This window comes from Leishmania donovani, chromosome 36 (assembly GCF_000227135.1).
Source record: "Leishmania donovani BPK282A1 complete genome, chromosome 36".
Lineage (NCBI taxonomy): Eukaryota > Euglenozoa > Kinetoplastea > Trypanosomatida > Trypanosomatidae > Leishmania > Leishmania donovani.
Window position 1 is genome coordinate 1373675 of NC_018263.1, and position 12023 is coordinate 1385697.

The 12023-nt window shown below is 59.0% G+C and overlaps 5 protein-coding genes across 5 annotated transcripts; all 5 read right to left on the reverse strand.

Annotated features, from left to right (window-relative positions):
* Positions 1 to 312: 312 nt before the first annotated feature.
* Positions 313 to 942, reverse strand: LDBPK_363640 (hypothetical protein, conserved; the record flags this gene model as incomplete). Its single annotated transcript, XM_003865431.1, has 1 exon — positions 313 to 942. One exon carries the CDS (start codon positions 940 to 942, stop codon positions 313 to 315), a length of 630 nt encoding a protein of 209 aa, XP_003865479.1.
* A 905-nt stretch (positions 943 to 1847) lies between these two features.
* On the reverse strand, positions 1848 to 2867 carry LDBPK_363650 (hypothetical protein, conserved; the record flags this gene model as incomplete). Its single annotated transcript, XM_003865432.1, has 1 exon — positions 1848 to 2867. The coding sequence occupies one exon, from the start codon at positions 2865 to 2867 to the stop codon at positions 1848 to 1850; it is 1020 nt and encodes a 339-aa protein (XP_003865480.1).
* Positions 2868 to 3637: 770 nt separating this feature from the next.
* Positions 3638 to 6100, reverse strand: LDBPK_363660 (hypothetical protein, conserved; the record flags this gene model as incomplete). Its single annotated transcript, XM_003865433.1, has 1 exon — positions 3638 to 6100. The coding sequence occupies one exon, from the start codon at positions 6098 to 6100 to the stop codon at positions 3638 to 3640; it is 2463 nt and encodes an 820-aa protein (XP_003865481.1).
* A 968-nt stretch (positions 6101 to 7068) lies between these two features.
* LDBPK_363670 (hypothetical protein, conserved) lies at positions 7069 to 7638 on the reverse strand (the record flags this gene model as incomplete). The annotated part of the gene is made up of 1 exon (XM_003865434.1): positions 7069 to 7638. One exon carries the CDS (start codon positions 7636 to 7638, stop codon positions 7069 to 7071), a length of 570 nt encoding a protein of 189 aa, XP_003865482.1.
* Positions 7639 to 8788: 1150 nt separating this feature from the next.
* On the reverse strand, positions 8789 to 9568 carry LDBPK_363680 (hypothetical protein, conserved; the record flags this gene model as incomplete). The annotated part of the gene is made up of 1 exon (XM_003865435.1): positions 8789 to 9568. The coding sequence occupies one exon, from the start codon at positions 9566 to 9568 to the stop codon at positions 8789 to 8791; it is 780 nt and encodes a 259-aa protein (XP_003865483.1).
* Positions 9569 to 12023: the final 2455 nt, after the last annotated feature.

Below are 12023 nucleotides of genomic sequence, written 5' to 3' on the forward strand. Positions count from 1 at the left end.
ACACGCTCACACTTGTGCTGCTGTCAACGGCGCAACTGTTGGCATCTGCCTGCACGCAAACGCCCCACTGGTGTCCCTCTCTCCTTCCTCCTCCTCCCTTCCTGTTTGCTACGTCTCTTTGGGCGATTAGTTCATCGATATTACGCCACATTTTACAGGTGACACACGCGCACACAAACACACCGAAAAGCGAGCTGGGGCCGAGGGAGAGCAACCGAGCGAGGGAGAAGGGGTGGGAAAGGGGCGCACCGCCTTGCTGGCCACTGTCTCCCCACCTGACGTGTTCCGCCTGCGCGGGGTTCCTGTCGCGCTTCACGCCCCGAGCCCCTTCTTGCCCTTGTGACTCATAGCAAACTCGAACTGCGACTCTAGGTTCGCGTTCATGCGCTTCAACTCGGCGTTGCTCGCGGCAAAAGTATTGTGGCGCGAGTGCCCGCCAGCGCCGCCCTTCTCCTGAGCAGCCACCTTTGCCCCGCCCATGAGGCGCGCAAACTTCATTCGCTTCTGCTCGTTCTCGTCGAAGGCGTCGGAAGAAGCGTATTGTCCCAACTCAATCAACTTGGAGGTCCCTGATCGGTCTGCTGTAGCCGTGCCGCGGGACGAGGAGGAGGAGGTTGGCTCTTCGGTAGAGTCCTCGGTCCGGCGACGCTTCTTGTCCGAGGTGCCTTCGTCTCCGGCGGCGGAGCGTGCGCTGTGAGACTTGAGGGCCTTGCGGCATGCCTTGAGTTTTGAGTGCAGCTCGTTCTGACTGGCGTCGTCGCAGGCGCCGCGCTTCTGCAGCTCCTGCTCCAGGAGCCGAATCGCTACAAGCGAGATCGTCGTCAGAGCCTCCTCGCGTGGTATGTGCTGCAGTGCTTTCTCTGTGTCGCCGCCGCGGCACCCCTCGAGATGCTCCGTGGCGGCCTCGCGTACCTCGCGAAGGCAGTCCTTGAAGGAAGTCATGGTGCTTGATGTTGCGCGTGCAGAGAAAAGTAAGGGGCCAAGAACAGGCAAGAGCACCAATGATGCTCTTCTCTTTTTTCGTGTCAGCGCTCAGACGCAAAGACGCGCGGCGACCCTTCTGGCATGTGAGCGCAGTGACACACCTGTACTTCCGTTAGAGTGGCGGGTGTGGGCTTGAGAGAGAAGCGCGAGTGAAGGCGAGCGCATCGTACATCAGCAACGGAGGCAGGGAAGAGGAAGGAGGAGAGGTGAGGGAGAAGGAAGGGAAAGCAACATGGAGTGCATGCGCGAGTGAGCAATGAAGAAAAGGAGAAGAGGGGCGGGACACACTACACAACACACGTACACACGAGAAGCCACACCGAGGGCGACGATCGACGCGCCACTGGATACGGAGGCGACTACAACGCCTTCTCTCGCTCTTTCCACCGCGTCGCTGGTGTTCACTTTGGTTTCGCTTTTTATTCTAGTGTACCACAAATACTTCCAATCGTGCGCCACAGAGGAGTGGGAAGGCGCCTTCGCAGCCAGCGCCGGCCTCATCCCACCGTCAGGGAGGAGAGGTGTTCAGGGAAGAGAGGGGCAGTGCGGTAGGCCAGTGTGAGAGAGAGCTGGAGAGTTGGAGGCGGAGAGGGGGAGGGGGCGAGGAAGTACCCGAGAACCGCAGCACGCTCGAGATGCGAGGATAAAGAAGGGCTTAGGGGAACCGGAAAAACAAAGGCAAAACCTTGTCGGCGTGCTCGGCCACACGGAAGCACACGCCCGTCACCCGGTGCGCCGGGGAACGGAAGAGGGAATGAAAGGGATAAAGGCAACACGACGGCATGAACAGTAAGAACCAGAAAGGTGGCGGGAGCCGTCGCGTCCCATATTCCTTGCCAAGTGTGGCGAATGATAACACGTTCTCAGGAGATGGGCAACTCACGCTCTTCCTTGCGAGGGAAGATGGGGCGCAGCCCATCCGTGCGCAGCATCGCCGGACTCGAAGTTCCAGAGGCCAACGGCGTCACCGTCGGTGCCCCTTCGGTGCGACTGCCGAAAGCCGCTGCCGCACCCAGCAGTAGTCGTCTCGTGCTCCGCGACTGCTGGACGACGCGGTCGCGCAGCTCCGAGTCCTCCAGCTGCTTGTACGCTTCGCGCCGCTGGCACAGGGCGCGGTAGAGCGCACGCTGATCCTCGTAGCGCATGCGTGGCTCACAGCTCGGGGCCGGCCCCTTCCGCGGCGCAACCTTGACAATGACTTTGCTCTTTTCGTTCCGACCACAGTACTTGGCCAGTGTCGCATTCATCGGTTTGCCGCAGAACCACAGCGCCGCGTCATCCTCTTTGACTCGCTCGTTCGCCTTCCACTCGGGATCGAGAAGGGCACGGCAGTGGTAAACGACCAAGCGCGTGTCTTCGTCCAGGTCAGGGTCTTCATGCTTCGTGTACAGCTGCTGCACCGCCGCCTCAGGCCCGTCTGCGTGGGTGCACAGAGAAGAGTACAGAGTAGCGGTGAGCGCGCGCAGCTCGTGCTCGGCTTTGTCGAACTCGTCTGCCAGCACCGGAGTTTTTGCGTCCCTGAGTCGCGCGTAGAGGCCATCGATAAGGGCTTGATAGCGTCCTAACACCTCCTCTGGCTCTTGGGTCTCCCTTGCCTCGGTGCTAGCCGTGCCATCGGAGCGGTGCTGGTGCTGCGGCCACAGCGTGGCCAGCTCCTGGGCCGACATAAGCATCAGGCGCACATGATGACGTTTGTTGAGAATGTGCGCAATGCCCGGCACAATTGTGCTCGTAGAGGGCAAAGACGAGCATGCATGAGGTGGGGAGTTGACGTCCGCAGCGCCACGCGGCGTCTCCTCGGATGAGGAGAGTGCGTCTGTCAGTGCGCGCTCCACTGTGAACTCGTCCGGGTAGTTAGTCCCCTTCACGACCACGAGCACCATGGTTGCAGAGATAAGTGCAGGAACAATAGTGCTTGCCAAACAGGGGCAGCTGAAAAAGACGCGCCCCTTCTCAGTGCGTTAGAGGGAGAGCGACAACTGAAGAGGTGGGTGACCGAAGAAGGAGCCCTTGGGATTCTCTGCACGCGTTCGACGGACGGTCGGAGTGCGCGCGCGTGTGCATTCTTTTTCTTCGTTTGCTTCCCACGAAACATGCCAACAAGCGAGGCGGCCGAGGCCGTCGGGTGAGGAGGAGAGGGCAGAAGTGAGTGCGGCGGCGTAATGGCGAGAGGGCACGACATCGCTGCATGTGCGATGGCCAAGAGAGCCAGATGATCACTCTTCAGGTTTCCGTGCTTGTCTCGTCAGCTTTCATGTGACTGTGTGCCCTTACGACGCAAGACAGGAACTCGGCTAGCAAGCTGGTGGCGCAGATGCGGGAATTGCTGGGGCGCATGCCACAGCCATAACCGATGGCGGAACACGCACGTCAGTTTAATCGCAGCGCCGTCTGTGTACGTGCCTCGAAGAGGCACCGCAGTCACGCGCACGCTCCTGTGCCCCCGCCCCTTACGCACCCAGACCTCGAGCTGCTCTGTATCACTTGCTTTCACTTTTTTCGAAGTGTCTTCGATGACGGCCCACGGGCATTCACACACATACGGCACGAGCTAAAGTTCTTCCCTCCGCTTGCCCCCCGCCCTCTTGCTCAGGGAATCGCCTACGAAGACTGCGTGAAGTCACGCCAGCGAAACGGAAGGGAGGGAGCGGGGCTAGGAGTGCACCGTTTCGCTCGCGTCGCGTAAGAGGCGCTGGCCCAGCACTGTGTCTCGGAGAAGCAGCTGGCGGTCGCGTGCCAGCGCGGCGCTCTGGCGCACCATATTGAGGGCCACCTTCTGCGCTTGGAGCCATCGAAGGGCGGTCTGGCGACCCTCCTGAACGGCCTCGCAGAACGCAGAGTCAGTCTCGGTACTTCTTGCGGTGGCTGCGGTATTCGTTGACTCCACACGCAGCAGCGCCAGCGCCGCCAGCAGGTGGCTGAGACGTGGCACGCTCACAAAGTGCTCTGCCGAGGTGCAGCGCTCCGGGGAAACCTCCTGCACGTACTCCCTCAGCAGACGCAGGGCGTGTTGAATAGCATCGGTGGTACGAAACGGAGCTCGATCCATCACGGCCAAGCTCACCAGCTCCGCATAAATTTCCTTCGTGATCACCATCGGCAGGACTCCCGGCATTTCCAGCAGCGCTGCTATACGCTCCATGTGGTCAAAGCCTCGGTAAAGGACAACGAGGCGGAGCGAGAGCAGCGCCTCTTCAGCGCAGGCGGCGGTGAAGGAGCCGAGACCTACTCGCGTTCGCGCGACGCAGCGCGCCGCTGCCGCTTCGAGTCTCTCCAGAGGCAGGGAATGAGGGCTCCAGCCGATGCTGTCACATAGCTCTCGCCAGCGCGCCACCGCCACCTCGGCGGAAGAGGTGGACGATGATGTGAGGCATTGCGCAAAGATAGCCTGGGCCGTGTACGTGACCCAGCTGTGCGCTAGGTGCGTGCGCTCGTAGGCGATGGTGGAGTTGGTATACTGCACAAGCTTCGACAAGGCGGGCTGGAAGCCATACAAGTGGATGAGCGCCGTCGCCCAGTTATCGACGGCGTCAGCCCCGGCTTCGGCGGTCTGCCATCGTCGCAGCGTCGCCACACAGATGCGGTAAAAGAGAGAGTTAAAGAGCGCGGAGCAGTGCTGGGCGGTGGCGTCTGCGCGGCTCACGGCGGCGCCGCGCTGCTGCTGCGCTTCACTTTCTAGCTGCACCTCCAGGAGGCGGATCGCGGTCGCCAGCACCGTGATAGAGGTGGGCGGGGCAGCGACAGAGGCCGAGAGAGGCGCAGGCAAAACAAGCGGAATCGTCGCATCGGCAGGGCCCAGCAAGTGAAGCAGGAGGGGTATCATAACCCGCAGCGCGGCCAAGCGGTCTGAACCGCGGAGGCGGGCAAGGTGCTGCCACAGAGGTAGAAAGCCGTGAGTGGCTTCTGTGTGACGGGCGAGGAGGGTCCAGAGATCGCCCAGAGCATCGCTTGCCGTCCGCCGTGCAGGGGATGATGCGGAAGCAGCTGCAGGGAACGCGGTCGCAGCCGTTCCTGAGGAGGATGTCACAGCAACTCCCACTGAGATGTCGGCTGCACTCACGGAAGCGGCGGCGAACACCGGAGAAGCAGGCATATGCAGCTGCGCGACGGCGGCAGCGCTCTGCCTCGTGCGTGTCGAGCGAGTCGCTGACGACACGCTCATGGCGGAGCTGGCGCGCGGACGCTTGAGACGAGAGGTCTTGCTGTCAGCACGAAGAGCTGCACCACCCTGAACAATCCTCAGCTGTCGCGGCTCGGGCGTTGCGTTGGGCGCTGTCATTGCGACTTCCTGCTGCACTTCCACTACCTCCTCCTGAGTTGTCTGGGCCTCCGTCGCGTTCGACTTATAACCATCATCGGCGTGCGTGGCAGTCTTGCCGGTGCGACACCTCTTCACTGGCCGAGCCGCAGAGGATGATGACGCCACTGCGACATCCTCTGACTTGGAAGGCGGACTCGGCGATAATGAGACCAAGGTGCTGCACTTCGAGGGTGCCGCAGCCGCTGCGGCGGCGGCCTGCAGCGAAGTGCGCATCTCGACTGCCTCTAGTCGCTGCTCCTCCAGCTGCGCCTGCGCAATTCGAGCCAGGGCCCGCTGCTCTTCCAACTCTCGAAACACCTGCATGTATACGAGCTCATATGCGGCCTCTCGCTCACAGGTGGTCGTGACAAACAGCTCGAATTGCTGCTTGAGCTGCTCCATCTGCGATGCCTTCGTCTCAGCCGCCTTCTGGTACTTCTCCACCTCCCCGCGTAGCTCCTTCTTGACTCGCTGAACCGCCTCCTCAATGCGCGCGGTAGACACCGCCTGCTGCTTATGCTGCTTTGGGCTCGAAGTCTCTGCAGCTCGTGTGAAGCGGTGCGAAAGCGCGCCGCCGGGCTTGTCTATCGGCTTCGCCCCTGGCGATGTTCCGACGGGTACAGCGGCTGTGTCGTCAGCCCTGCGCAGTGTGGATCGCTCGCTGACGGCATTCGATGCCGTCTCTGAGGGGGTGGCGGTTAAGCTAATCCGCGCACGAAGCCTTGCGTTCTCTTGACGAAGCTCGCGGTTCTCCTGCGTAAGCCGAGTCACCTCCAGCTCCAGCGGATTACCGACATCTAGAAACGGGTCTGCCATGGTCTAGTCGAGTGATCCCTTTCACAATCACCACCTGAAACAAACGCTTCCTGTGGCACCGTAGATACTTATTTACAGGGGATGTATAGAAGCGTGTTGAGGCTGTGCCTTCTGGACGAAACTTCGACGTCTCCTGCCTCGACCTTCGAAGATGCGAGCAGCTCGTGGGTTAAGAGATCCAATAAGAATGGGGGAGTAAGCAGAGCTGCATGGTGAGTTGCCCACACAGGTGCACGCACACACACACAAAAGAGGGCGAAAAAGCAGGCAGGCGTTTGCATAGTCGCACGTCTGTCTCTCCTAGAACGCCTCCTGCTGTGCAGGATGCCAGCTTCAACGATAACGCTCTGCCTTCAATCACTTTTCCTTTCTCCGTGTGAATGTGTGTGTGTCCTGTCGATTCCAGGGACAGACGGGAGAGCTATCGGCGAGGGAGCGGATGACCCAGTGGATGAGCGTCAGACACACACGCGCATACGAACACACCGAGTGTGGGAGAGGGCCAAGCGGAGAGACGGCGCTTAGCGAAAGGACAGAGACGAATGAATCACCGCACCGCTTTAGGTGCCCCAGTCCTTGTACGTGTACGTTTGGCGGCTTGAGGGTCCAGCTTGGTGCCTTCATGGGGTTCACGAAAAAGGGCTGCGGCGGACGTGTGGACCACAGCGCGTGGTGAGGGAGGACCGGGACGGGACGGCCCTTACTCACGCGTATATCGCGGCGCGCGTGATGATTGGAGGGTTGTGTTCTTTGGGCTCACTCTCTTTCGATTCCTTGGCGGGCGATCAAAAATGACGTTGCGTGCAGCGGGGAAAACGCCAGAGTACGAAACCCATACAAAGAGGCGCACAGAGACCCCTACAGCAGCCACCGCAGAAGCAGAAGCGGACGCGCCTGCGACGCATCGCGCCGTGGGCCGCTTCACCCTCATCAGGGCACTGCCCTCTGTTTACTTCAGTGACGCCGCTTCACGAGTGCGCTTTCTGTCTCTGGGACATATCCCGCATAGCCGGCATCGCTTTCGATGTCTTTGTCACTGGCGGCGGCGGTAGTGGCTTCGTCACTGGCGACTCTGGATTTCTAGTCGACACGGTGGCGAGTGCCTTCTCCAGCACTGCGAGCCGAAGCGAGTGTCGCTTCACGAGATGCCCCATGTCGCTGCCGTACTCGTTCCAAAGCGCGGACAACTCCGCGTTCTCGCCGGCGATGGCGCACCGCTTGCCGGGCCGCAGCAGGGAGCTCCTGCTGCGGAGCTCCTCGGTCTGGAACTCAGCCTTCCTCACTTCGCTCTCGAGGGAGATGATGTAGGCCTCAAGGTCGTCTAAAATGGCTGCCTCCTCGCGAAGGACAAAGTCACGGGCAATGAGGGCGTCGGTGGCCCGCGTCAGCTTTTGGATGCGCTTGCTCGCCAACAGCACCTCGATGTTGGGATCTTCGTTCACTGTCACAGTGGCAAGGGCGACACTGAGCGGGCCTGCGCTCGGCTTCGCGGCAGCGGCAGCAGCAGCACCGGTGCTGCTGCTGCTGCTGCTCAGCATGTTGGGTCGCGATTACAGGGAAATGGACGGAAGCGTGAGAGAAGCGATACGAACAGCCTCAAAGTGACTAAGGAGAGGGGGATGGGAGGGGCGGGGGGCAGAGCAGTGGTTAGACAGCGGACCTCGTAGACGCAGCACACGAGGTCCCGCGACAGCTATAGGTGTGTGCGTGGAAAGGCAGAGAAGCGAGGTGAGGGGAGGGGGAGAAGGAGACAGAGGGAAGCAAAGGACGAAGAATGCTTTCTTTTCGTTTGCGCGTCCGCAGTCCTCTTGCGAGTGGCAGGCGCAAGAGGGCAAGACGAAGCTGGTCCGTGACATACGCATAGAAACGCTGAAGGGCGTTGTGAGCGGCACACGGGCTCCCCGACCTCGGCGCCGCCCCACCCTCACATCTCTCCCGGGCTTTCTCAGGCGCTCATTCTTGGGAGGCGTGGGGGTACAACGAAGCTCACGCACGCCTTGCTCGCATACACTGCTTCTTGGGGCCCTTAAAGAAAAAAAAAGTGAGTGCGTTTTCACGGATATATGGACGCTTGAGCGTCGCATAAGACGGTGAACAAGGCGTTGAACTGTGACCCCTCAACACACACACGCACAAGCACGAGCCCCTGCTTGCAGAAGCGTTTCAGTGGCTCGCTCTCCTTCATCTTGAGCCTCGCACGGGGACCATACGGGGACTTCCTTGTTAGCTTCCCTCTTTTCGTGTTTCTTTTCGTTCGTTTAGGCTATGATGCGTCGTTTGGCTAGAGAGAAAGCATAGCCGCATGCTTTGCGTGCGTGCGTGAGCGGAGAGGGGAGGGGAGTTTGTGCTTGTGCACGGATGAAGCAGACACTCACATAATCTGCGCACACACAGACACACGCAAGCATGAGCAAGGCAAAAGAAGGGCGACCCAAAGGCGGGTAAACTCTTCACGCAGGCACAGAGGAAGGAGGTACAGCTAGCTGCGCTCGACTTCCTTAATGGTCCGCGTCAGTGAAACAGTGTCGCCACATTGGCTCCTTTTTTCCTTTCGCTCGCAAGTAAGAGCACGCCAACCTGTCTGGTGGAACGGTGAACTGCGGCGCGCGTGCAGTTTCTATCTAGCAGAGATGAGCATAGTTAAGCAGCGCATATCGGGTGTGTGTGAGAGGTAGGGGAGGTTGCCCACTACGCCGCATCACCAGGCTTGCGCATGCGAGTGCGGTACAGCCAGTCGTCGTAGATCTTGCGCTTCTCTTCTACAAAGTTCTCCGGGTACGGCGTCTCACGGATCGCGGCGTTACCTGTCATGGCCATATACAGCATCGCCTGATTGAGCTCCTCCATACGCGACATGGCGAACCCCTTGTGGTACAGGTGGCGGCAGTTCTTGGCGGCGTTGTACTGCCCCTCCTTGACGAGGCAGCGCGACGTCATCTCGTGCACCAAGTTGGCATGTGCCACGTAAACATCGCGCTCCCGCTCTAGCCAGTTCTTGAACGCTAAGTAGTGGTAGTAGTCGGTGTACTTACCATCCACCGGCGGCGGCACCTTGGCGTTGACGTACTTTGTGCGAGGCCACCGCCACGACGCCCACCAGTACTCCTCCGGGCATGGATTTGGACGCGTGTGAGAGTCCACGTACGTACGCGGACGCAGCGGAGTTATGGGACTAGCCAGGTAGTCGAGGAGACTGTGGTACTTGCGCTCAGTGTTGTAGCCGAGGGTGGGCATGTCAGGGTCCTGGCCGAATTGCATCTGCAGCACGCGCGTGAAGCGCTCCACTGCGCTGCGCGGCTTTGGCATGGGCTTTTTCGTGTCAAAAGCCGGCAAGTTATCGAGATAGTCTTCTGACGCCATCGACGGCACCTTGATTTTCTCGTAAGGGGCTGTGGCCACGCCATGGTGTCCGCGGTGGTCATCGTGCGCGTGGCTGTCGCCACTGTGCGCATCACCAGCTGCCGTCATGCCTGCAACTCGATAAGAGCAAAAAAAAAGACGCAAGCACCGCAGGCGCTATGCTAATTCTGTCGACGTGAGATCCTGCGGAAGTGAAAAACGTCCAGGTCTCCGTAATATTCCTTAAACATAGACTTTCCGTTCCTCCTAATGGGCGCGAATGTGTGCGTTGGTATGCGCAGGGACGCTCTCTCTACATGGGTATATAAAAAAGGAAAAGCACCTCCACGTGCACGAGAGCTGAAAACGCCTTGGCTACAGATAAAGATTGCGAAGCTAAACTAAAAAGCAGCAGCACACATACAGACACGCGCCCACACTTCTCGCTCTCCCTCCTTACTGAAAGGCGGTTTTCCTAAGACGGTCGGCGCTGCTACAGTCTTCTCGCTCGAGCTGCGAGTTTGTGAGTGCTAACGATTGCGATAGAGGAGGGGAGGCGGTGGTGCAGGACGGCACCAACTTCCTTGCTCAAGCCACCGCACACGCAGAGAGGATATCTGAAGATGGTATCCCTGCGTGCGCAAGCTTGCGTAGAGCCGAGGCGGGAAAAACAGAAACAACTGCAGACAGGCTGGGTAGGCGGACGAGTTTGGATGCGTGTTTGCAGAAGATAAAGGAAAGAGGAGTGGAGATATTCGGTTGAACACGTGCGCGGGTGAGAGACGCACAACCATCACAGCGAGATTTCAACGCGCAGGCGGAAACAGATGAAGGGAGGGAGGGGCGAGGAAAGCCAACGGAGCAATGCAGCCGCGCCGCACGCAGCTCGACAACATCTCACCCAGTTTGCCCCGATGCACGACATATGGGCAGCCACGCGCGAGCAAGAAAAAATCGAGGAGGACGAGGGAAGCGGTTGCGCTTCTTCTCAAAGCATTCGCACCTTCCCGAACAGTCGCATGCATCGTTTTCAGTTGTTTTCCATCCTTCTCTGTCGTATTTCCCCCACTAAGACAGATGCATGTTTTATTCTGTCCAGACACACACGTATGTGTGTACAGCACCTCCCCACCTCTCGACCCTCTCCCCGTCACCGTATCCGGGATGAGGCTCATAAAGAAGGGGGTGTCAGAGAAAGAGAGAGAGATCAGCCGCCTCGAACGTGCGCACCCAGGCGCAACAGATAGACAGGGGCGGGCACCAGGGGTTTGCCCAACGACAGGCTGGCAGATGTACACACAAACAAAAACCGAAGAAAAAGGGTGGTGTTTTGAAGTGGTAGTGGGGGAAGGGGTCGGCGCTTCGGTGGAGCATGCACAAAACACAGGCGCGCACATACACACACACATATATATATATAGATGGAGAGATATAAGTAGATGGGTGTGCTGAGCGCAGAAGAAACAGTGAAATAGGCAAGAGTAAAAGAGGAAGATGCAGCTACAGTGCGTTCCACGAGCTGCCCACGCTGAAGCATCGCAAACGTGATGCCATACAAGAGAGAGAGTAGAGAGAGAAGAGAGGGTGCAGTGATGCACAGTGTCGGTGCGTGTGAACACTCGAAAAAAAGACGGGCAGATGAAGAGGGGGGATGACAACGCAGAACACAAGGCCCCAAAGAACCTCCACAACGGCACGAGCACTCCTACAGTGACCGTCGGTTTCGCAAATCCTCGTGCCCACCGCCGCAGCACCGCCAGCGGCGTCTTGCGCGGTTCTCCTCACCCCTTCAGGACTCGCGTCCATTCTTTCGCAGTACCCTTGCCCTGCTTCCTCTTCATCTCTCACATCCGCACGCGGGAGTAACTCTCTCCCTCTTTGTCTGATACACGGCACGGTAGAACAGGTGTGGGAAAAAGAAAATGCACACGTCTGAGAATACAGCAGCACGCACACGGTCCTTTTATAGACAGCTCACGTACAACGCACAACACAGGGTGGCGCGAAACAGATCAGAGGGCACATGCACACCAAACAGAAGGGGGGGAAAACACGCACACAATGCGAACAGAAAAACACAGCGGAGGTGACAGTGAAGAGAGCAAGCCACACGACAGAGAAGATGCGCTGGAGAAGGGTAGGTGCAGACACACACAGGGGAGAGCGGGCGGGGCAGAAAGCCTCTCGCCACACCACAAGCAAACAATAAGAGCCTTTAGCATCTTTTTTCAGCAAAGTAGAACCGCATCCACCTTGCCTCACCCCTTGCCGCTTGCTAGTTCCCTGCACATCGGACGCGCTTCTCACGGATGAGTTCGTGCTCCACTTCCTTCAATGAGAGCGAGACGTATATCGAGAAGATAGTCATTCATCCACTCATAGGGCCAATACGCGGCTCGACAAAGACCCTTGCCTCTGGCATATTCATCTTGTCCCCATAACGTGTACTGCATACTGATTCCACATACAAGCATTATCAGTGCCTGCACACAACGCCGACCTCCACTGGGCCCGAACAAGTCCTCCAGCGCCGCGTCACATTCTAGAATAAAAACTCAGCAAACATCACCACCTCGCCCTTCCG